General features: G+C 36.2%; 1 protein-coding gene across 1 annotated transcript in view; it reads left to right on the top strand.

Annotated features, from left to right (window-relative positions):
* The first annotated feature begins 253 nt into the window (after nt 1–253).
* Nucleotides 254–9,736, top strand: part of LOC110109853 (serine/threonine-protein kinase STY13-like) — a 26,968-nt gene continuing 17,485 nt past the window's right edge. Inside the window, exon 1 of the mRNA XM_020841059.2 lies at nt 254–1,560. Within this exon, the coding sequence (XP_020696718.1) occupies nt 653–1,560 (908 nt within the window). The 5' untranslated portion in view covers nt 254–652. The remainder of the gene's footprint in view (nt 1,561–9,736) is intronic.

Raw genomic sequence — 9,736 nt, 5'->3', positions numbered from 1 at the left:
TGATGTGCACTTTTGTAAGAAAATAGTATATAAATAATTATTATTTATAGACGTGTTGCCCGGTTTGCTCCACTGCAAAAACCGGACAAAAATTCTATAAAGAATTCCATTAATTATAGGAGGATAGATCGCCGTCCATCTGACGAAAATATTCGCGTGGCGATGAGGAATACACAAAGGTTCAAACATAGATAACTATTGCGGGTAATGAAACGCGTGCACGATGCCACGTGGTGCTCCGGCTGCATGAAGAAAAAAGTAACGAAGAGAACGGTGACTTGCTCTTTCGCCTTCCCACTTGGTCGTCTCCCTCGCTTCACCATATGCAGAGAAAGAGAAGAGGAGAAAGTGAGAAGGCTTATCAGTCCTCCCGTCGCCCTTCGTCCACGCTCATTTTATTAGATCTTATGCTCTTCGGTGCTATCTTCGTATCTTAGGTGTGTTCCCCGAAGGAAGAGCTCCCGGGCGAGCCCCGTGCAAGAAGGTTGTGGTTCTCGCAGATCGAGCCCTTTTTTCCTGCTTTTCTCGGCCCTAATGTTTTCATCTTGGTGGGCTTTTTCGGAGAAGTAGCAAACGATATATTGGTCTCAGTTCGGAAATTAGAGTCAAAGCTTTGCTGAGTTTTTGAACCGAACTGCTCCGAATTCGCACCATGATGGACACAACGAAGTTTACAGGAATCATCGCTGGAGGAGGTGGAGCTGGAGGTGGTGGGGGGAACTACTACGATATGGCGTACTATCGGAAGCTCGGAGAGGGCACCAACATGTCGGTGGACAGCATCCAGACTAGCACTGGCGGCGGGTCAGTGGCTATGTCGGTGGGGAACAGTAGCGTCGGGTCGAGCGACTCTCAGACCGGAATACTTCACCATAACGGTCTCCGGCAGACCACCGCCGTTCCTGGTAGCTCCGTTGGTCACAGCGTCTTCCGCGCTGGCCGCGTTACCCATGCCCTAAACAGTGATGCCCTCGCGCAGGCTTTGATGGACCCGCGTTTTTCCACGCAAGGCCTCAACAACTACGATGAGTGGACTCTCGATCTCAGGCAGTTGAACATGGGAGAGCCCTTTGCGCAAGGGGCTTTTGGTAAGCTCTACAGGGGAACTTACAATGGAGAAGACGTAGCAATTAAGCTGTTGGAGAAGCCGGAGAACGATCCTGAGAGAGCTCAGCTTATGGAGCAGCAGTTTGCTCAGGAAGTGATGATGCTTGCAAATCTGAAGCACCCTAATGTGGTTAGGTTCATTGGGGCTTGCAGAAAGCCGATGGTTTGGTGCATTGTGACCGAGTATGCCAAGGGCGGATCAGTTCGACAGTTTCTGATGAGGAGGCAAAACCGTTCTGTGCCTCTGAAAATTGCAGTGAGGCAAGCGCTAGATGTTGCCAGGGGAATGGCTTATGTTCATGGTCTGGGCTTCATTCATCGAGATTTAAAATCTGATAATCTTCTCATTTTTGGGGATAAATCGATTAAAATTGCCGACTTCGGTGTAGCTCGCATTGAAGTGCAGACAGAGGGGATGACACCAGAGACCGGGACCTACCGGTGGATGGCTCCGTAAGTAGATCAAATGTTACTTTTTGGTTATTTGAAGTTTCCTTAGGTGCTATGGTTATAATTGTTTTGCGTTCTTTATTCAGTTAATGAATTTTCTTTTATTTTGGCTGGTGTTTCACATTATTGCGAGCTAACTGGATTTATTCTCACTACGCAAGCTACTTCATGTGTTCTCTACATCATGATTTACATAGCTGGCTAAATTCATAATTTCTTATTCTTCTTTAATTTTAAGCCGTAGGCTAGATCTTTACTTTTTGATTTCTAATTTCAGTTTTTTCACTCTAAATATTTTTGTTTAAACCATTTTGCACCAACTTGCAGCATGCACCATTGGCGCCTTCAATGAAAATAGCAATTTGATGAAGCTTATTTTCAATTTCTATACGAGTTTCTAGATTTATTAGTATTTGCTGTATCCTTCATATTATGGAACTTGAATTCATCTGGGGAACGATATTAATTACGCAAATAGAAGTTGCATAATCATGCTTTCATGGTTTTAATGTCAATTAGGGATTTGTTTTGGATAAGAGATGCTATAATAATGACATGTTTCTTCATTTTGGCAATCTTTTATCTTGGCCACTTGTGTTTCTGATCCTTATGTTGTCAAATGTGGAACTTTCAGTTGGATTTTATTTTTGATCTCTTAATTGCTTGATGAGCGCTGAACTTTGTTATGATTGCATTGTTTGCTTTTTAATATCTCACTCGTTAGGTAATAATTGGTTGAGAATGCTCATGTGCACTGGTTATCATGTACATGTGCTTAGTATAAATGTTATTGCTAATGAGGAAGAGTGTTTAGGCCATCTTCCCAATTTTTTTTTTCTTAAGCAAAAGAATGATTCAAAGCGGTTCTCTCAATAGGGAAAAAAAAAGATTTTGGACATTCTATATAGTTTTTCTCTTTATATCTTTGTTCACTAGTATTAAAGATGTGAATTATGGAGTTTTGAATAGTATTTGAAGTATTTGTGAAGAAACCAAAGAGTTTTTTGCTATGCTAGTTACAGCAAGGATCATCATTAGCTTTGCAACCTTTTGTTTTGTTTATGGAGATACTTATGAAAAATACTCATAATGAGGTACCTTAGTGTATGCTTTTTACAAATCATGTAGTTATAATATACAATTTTTTTATGTGTAATTTTAAGAATTTTCAATCAAATTATTTTAAGATGTGATATCTAGATGCACCCATTAGATGAAGCACACTCCAAGTAGAGGTTGATGTACACAATCTTACTCTTGTATTTTTAAAGAGGCTATTTTCATAAAAATTCTGGGTGTGATAGTCATGCATATCTTGGTTATCTTATGTCAAAGAATATGGTTATAGATGAGGAATAACTTCTAATGTTAAAATCGATGATTAAAATTAAGAAGTGCTTTAGAGTATTATGCAATAAGAGTCGGTCTTCGAGAACTAAAGGGAGTTTTACAACTCGAATGTTGGATATACTATATGAATTTGGGTGTTGTATAGTAAAATGTTGCTAAGAAGTAAGCTGGCATTGTAGAAATGAGAATGTTAAGATGCATGTGGGACAATATTAGGATGTATAAGTTTATGAATACTAATATTATATGGATGTTGGGATAAGCATTTTGTAGAAGATAAGCTAGTGAAAAAATATGCTTGGGTGGTTTGAACATCTACACAAAGGAGGGTAAAAAGTACACCCATAAGATGCGTAAGATAAAGTTATTGTTGAAGGATTTGAAAATGAAATGGGTAGACTAAATTAGTATGATTAGAAGTTGTGCACAAAGATATGCATAGAATAAGTTGAATCCCCGTGTAAAAAGTGGCAGGAATGAATGAAAATGGTTGGGATAAGACTAATGATGTTGATCTATCTTTTCTTTCACTTTTCATGCAGGTTTATGCCTGTTTGTTTGTGGCATGTCCATAGAAAAAATGCAAGCTTGTTTTTTGTTTTTCTTGGGGGCTTTTTAAAGCTGATCATGGTTGCATTACTTGTCTTTATTTTTTGTTTGTAAGGGGCCTGAAAACGAACAATTCAGTTTCAGTGCAGCTTCAATTTACTAGTTTTTTACAATGTATTCATCTTTCTAGAATTATCATAATTATGTATGCAATGTTCTATGTTAGAATTTTAAGCATTAATTGTAGATCATAAAATTTGCCGACTTCTAACAAAATTCTAATCTCATTAACTTTTGACTAGCCTCAGCCTTAGACTTTGATTTTGAGTTTCTTTGCTCTACCTAACTCTGATAGTAAATATTTCAATGCTCATGCGCCTTTCAATTCTAAAGTTGGCTGTTCCTGCATTTGGGAAGCTGCATGCCTCTGCTAACAATTTTCATATGATCCAATGATTTTTAGATGTTCATGTTCTGAACTTACAGAGCTCTTTGAATTCAGAATTGGCATATATATATATATATATATTTTGAATTCACAGAAGTTGTATTCAAAGCAGTTTGACGTTGTATTTTTTCATCGCCTCAAATAGGAAGAAACTAGGTTTTTTTTTAAAATGCTGGACTACCGTGAGTTTTGGAAGTCTATTGCGGTTAAAAAAAACTAATACAATGGTTGTATTTTTAATATTTTAATAGTGGCGACCCAATAACAAAGTTTAGGAGTATTGTATCGTTCTTACCTTGTTTTTGTTGATTTTTCACATATCCTGAACGGAGGAATGTGATAGATTTCCTTAGCTTCTACTTTACTTTGCGTTTGATTGAACTAAAACAATAGTTAACTAAACTGCTTGCTTTTATGATTAGGATTCATGACTTAGTTTTATTGTTTATTAGGAGTATCTTGCTGCTCCTTAGCATTCTTAATCTCATTTTCTACTCAGCATTCTAAATCTCATTTCTAGGACTAAACGCTTGAAATTGCAGGTTACAATGTTGTTTCTTGAATGTGCAAAGAAACAACAAGCAATATGAAAAAAATAGTGGTGGTCGGAAGGTTGCTGCTAGTAGATAAGAGGAATGATGTGCATATGAAGTGCTTTCAAACAAGGATAGTGCTTAAGATGATCCATGAGCCTCTAAAAAATACTACGAAATCGACCTGAAAATGACTGTTTTGCATGTATGAATTGAGTGATAACTTAACTGCAAAATTATAATTTTAAATTCTGAAAGTGCGGCCAAGTCAAGGATCAGCCTTAAGTCCATATATTTTTGCTTTAGTCATGGATGTTCTTACTAGACATTTGCAAGAGGATGTACCTTGGTGTATGCTTTTTGCTGATGATATTCTTCTTGTTGATAAGACTAGAGAGGAAGTTGAAGGTAAACTTAAATTATGGAGGTCAACCATAGAGTCTAAAGGTTTTTGCTTGAGTAGATCTAAAACTGAATATATGGAGTGTAATTTTAGTAGCAATAGACCTAGTGAGGGGATTGTGACTTTGGGCGATCAAGTCATTAATAAGAGTACACGTTTTAGATATGTTGGATCTATTGTTCAGAGTGATGGTGAAATAGATGGGGATATTATCAGCAAAATTCAAGTTGGATGATTGAAGTGGAGGAATGCATCAGGCTTGTTGTCTAAACTTAAGGGAAAATTTTATAAGATGGTGGTGAGACCCGCAATGCTTTATGGTGCCGAATGTTGGCCATTAAAAGAGAAGCATAATAGTAAGTTAAGTTAACTTAAGTGTTGAGTTGAAAAACTTTATTAAAAAGAAAAAAAAATACTAAGTGTTACAAAGATGAGGATACTTAGGTGGATGAGTGGCTTTACCCTTAGTGATATGATACGAAATGAGCATATACGTGAAAAGGTTGGAGTAGCTCCAGTGGCAGATAAGATTAGAGAGAGTCTCCTTAAGATGGTTTGGCCACATTAAACCGAGGCCATTCGATGTCCTTGTTAAGAAAGTTGAGGTATTAGATTTGACTTATGTTAAGAAAGGTAGAGGTAGACCTAAAAAGACTTGGTTAGAAAATATCAGAAATGACCTTTCTTTATTAGATTTAAATGAGAATTTGACTTTCAGCAGGACACAATGGCGAAAAAGGATTCATGTAGTTGACCCCACGTAGTGAGTCAAAGGCTTGATGTTGTTGTTGTTGAAAGTGCGGCCAAGGAAGGAATTATGAAGAGATTCAGCCAGAGAGAATCAATATAACTAATCTATTTTGACTCCACCTATTTCACCATCTTATTTTAAAGGATGACCAATTTAAAGAGAGTATCTATGAATTAATTGGTTTCTTTTAGGTTAGTCTCTATTTCATGCCTATTTTAAATTTAAATAGATTTCTAGACATTTTTATGATCTCTATAAATGAAAATTTTAAGGAGATCATGTGTGTAATATGAAACTAAGTGGGATTGAGTGGGATCTTATTTTCCTCACTCAAAATTTCCACCAGTTTTAATTTCCATCTCTCTCTCTCTCTCTCTCTCTCTCTCTCTCTCTTCTCTCTCTCCCACTTTGTTTATATGCAATCCAAATATTGTAGCAACCACTCCAATTCTAGTGGCCGGAGTTTAATCTACAATAGTCATAACTCTTACAAGGGCCCAACTGAACTTCACGTGCTGTAGCCGTAGGGTCAATCCAGTGCACATTTAGTTGCTAGAAAGCTAACCCACCTAATCTATAATTGATGTTTGCTCCCAGTGTTGTTAAAAAAAAAAATTTAGTCACCCATGAAGCATAGAAACAACAATTCACAGGCTTGGCGATAAGAGATAATTGCAGAAAGGAGAATACTATGCCATGGACATGTTATATTTTTCTAAATTATTAATGTAAAAAATAAAATTACTAGCAAAAGAATAATATCACTAGCTCAAAGATGAAGAATTTACTTGATATTGAAATACAAAAATATGAACTTATTATTAGATCATAAACAATGAGAAAATCTTGCTATGATTAAATCCTAAATTTAGTCACTGGATGCTTCAACAAAATCTTATTGTAAAAGAGTAAAATTCTAAAGAACTAATGTTAAAAAAATAACTCACGGGATTTGTATTTGAAGTCAAAGTTGAAGTTAAAGCAGCCAAGCCTCGTTAGTCTAAAGTCATGTGCGGTAAGTGAGTCGAAGATGAAGTTGAAGCCAAGCTTGGCTTGAATGCCGTTGAAGTTGAAGTCCCGTGTCGAAGCCAAAGTCAAATTCGTGCACTCAGAGTTAAACCAAAGCACATTGAAGTCGAAGCCAAGCCTCTCTTGAATTCCAATGAAGTTGAAATTGTGAGAACACTTGCGCGAAGATGATCAAATTCATCAAAGTTTGTGTCAAAATGAGGCTGCATCATTGCTATAATTGCTTGACTTGAGCATGAGCATGTGCATAAGATAAAATTTCTCTCGATGTCTCCACCGTTTCACTATTATAGAAGAAAAATGGCGGGAAAGTGGGATAAAATTTTTTATCCGGTGTCTATACATGTTGGGAGTGTCTCAAATGTCTGTCACATGTTCAAAGCAAAATTTACTCTTAAATGGATTTGACACAGTTTTGGATGTGTCAGACACATGTTGGGGCCTGTCGAAGTTGTCTATGGCTGATATGGATACAAAGAGTGTTTAGAAGTGTCTTTTCTTCATAGTTAATCAATATTCAGATTAAAAACCTAACTCCATTATCCTAGACCCTTTCTATTAGTTACATAAGCCTTTCGCATACCCAATTCCAGGTCAAAAGAAGAAGGTGGTGGAACTTGCATTTTCTGAATGGGCAAGTTGATGAAAGTTATCAGAATTCTGTAGCTGCCGTTGTAAGAAAGCATATTGAATGTTGGGCAAAAAATAATATATATTAATATAGAAGGGGTTGTAGCGTTGCTATCTATTGCATCATTGGAAGATGAAAAATGGTAGGGGCAATAATTGGAGTTAAGAAAATAATGTGAACTACAAAAATGAAGGATGAGAAAGCGAGCTATGTCAAGATGAGGTAGGAGGGGCTTCTGCTATTACAAAAGCTTGCTACTGCTTTTCTTAGTCATCAGCTTCTATTAAATTATGAGGCAGTTACCAGTACAATTGTAGGAAAATTATGCTTCTCCTTGAACTCTTTATACCAAAGGACAAAGGAAGTTTTCAGGAATGAATAAGACTTTTGAACATGTTTGCTTTTGCATATTCCTTCTCCAAGGGGTTCTTTCAATGTTTGTATGATCCGTTCTCTGACCTTATCATGGCATGGTCTTTGAATGATTCCTAGTATTAGAATAATGTAATGGGAAGTTTTGAAATTTAAAACATCATTTCATGATGTGTTATCAATGTTAATGCTCCTTGTGATATATTGTGGTAAGAGAAATTGTAATGCTTATACTAAAGATACTGCAGTGGACAAGCATGGGTCTTGGGCTAAATTCCATTGTCGCGCAATTAATAAATCCTCATGATTGGGCAATTTTCAGCTCCTTAGGAATCTTATCCTTTATTCTTTTATTTTATTCCTAAATTGATCGTTTCTTGTTTAATATGAAATCTTGTTTTTTCTATTTACAACAGTTTCACAAAATTGTAATTCATGCCAAACTGCTTTTGCAAGCATGCATGCCCAATAGAATCAGTCGCCAGTGTAAGGACACTGTACCATGTGAAAGATTGGATCACCACTTAAGTTTGCATGTCTCATTATTGTGATCTTGTAGTACACTGCATGATATTATCTCTATCTATAACTTAATTAACTAACATAGTTGATTAATATTAGCTATAAACTAAACTTAACTAATAGCCTGATACAAGGATATATAGATATAATAAATAAGCTGAATAGGCATTGTTTGCTACAACAAGAAGTTTTTATACCGCTATGTGGGTTCGGCTACATGAATCCTTTTTTTTCTATTGTGTCCTGTTAAGAGTCACATTCTCATTTAAATTTAATAAAGAAATGTATTTTCTAATATTTTCTAATCAAGTCTTTTAAGGTCTACCTCAACCTTCCTTAACATAAGTCAAATCTAATACATCTACTTTTCTAATCAGATCATCCAAAAGCTGCCATTTTATGTGACCAAACCATCTAAGGCATCTCTCTCTAATCTTTTCTTCCATCGGAGCTACTCCAACCTTTTCACGTATATGCTCATTTCGTATCCTCTCTAAGAGTAAAGCCACTCATCCATCTAAGCATTCTCTTCTCTGCAACGCTTAACTTAATATTATGCTTCACTTTAATGGCCAACATTTTGCACCATAAAGCATTGCAGGTCTCACTACCATCTTATAGAATTTTCCCTTGAGTTTGAGAGAGACTTTTCTATCACACAACAAGCCCGATGCATTTCTCCATTTCAACGATCCAACCTTAAGACCTGTATTCAAATGTAGTGGCTTCCTATGTATGCAGGAGCTATTACTTGTGTTCAAACAAAAGGTGGTTTGACCAAGTATTTTCCTATTTCGATTGGATTACATCAAGGATCAACCTTAAGACCATATCATTTTGCTTTAGTCATGGATGTTCTCACTAGACATTTGCAAGAAGATTTACCTTGGTGTATGCTTTTTGCTAATGATATTCTTCTTGCTGATAAGACTAGAGAGGGAGTTGAAGGTAAACTTGAATTATGGAGGTTAATCTTAGTGTCCAAAGGTTTTTGTTTGAGTAGATCTAAAACTGAATATATAGAGTGTAATTTTAGTAGTAATAGACCTAGTGAGAGAATTATGACTGTGGGTGATCAAGTCATTAATAAGAGTACACGTTTTAGATATATTGGATCTATTGTTCAGAGTGATGGTGAAATAGATGAGGATTTTATCAGCAAAATTTAAATTGGATTGTTGAAGTTGAGGAACGCATCGGGCTTGTTGTTGTTGCAACCCATGACCCCGAGTTTGAGATTTTGATGATGCCAAATAATGAGTGTTTTGGAACAACTTTTCATTGAATACTATTTTATTTGCTATTGTCCACTAAATGACAAGAGGGGGGGGGGTGAATTGTGAAAATCTTTTTCTTAATAAAAATAACCTTAAACAAGAGTTCTAACTTTTTTGTTATTTTTGAAATTCTACAACAAAATTTTAAGTAATTTTTCTTCCACAAATTTCACCATGCAATAGTTATGAAAATTAAATGCAAGTAAAAAGTAAATGACGATAAGGAAAAAACACACCAAGAATTTTTATAGTGGTTCGGTCAAAATATGACCTACGTCCACTCCCCGGAGTCCTCCGCTCCGGGATTTTCACTA

The sequence above is a fragment of the Dendrobium catenatum genome, unplaced genomic scaffold (genome assembly GCF_001605985.2).
Source record: "Dendrobium catenatum unplaced genomic scaffold, ASM160598v2 fragScaff_scaffold_315, whole genome shotgun sequence".
Classification (NCBI taxonomy): Eukaryota; Viridiplantae; Streptophyta; class Magnoliopsida; order Asparagales; family Orchidaceae; genus Dendrobium; species Dendrobium catenatum.
Note: the sequence above shows the minus strand (reverse complement) of the source record. Positions and strands in the feature narration are given on the sequence as shown.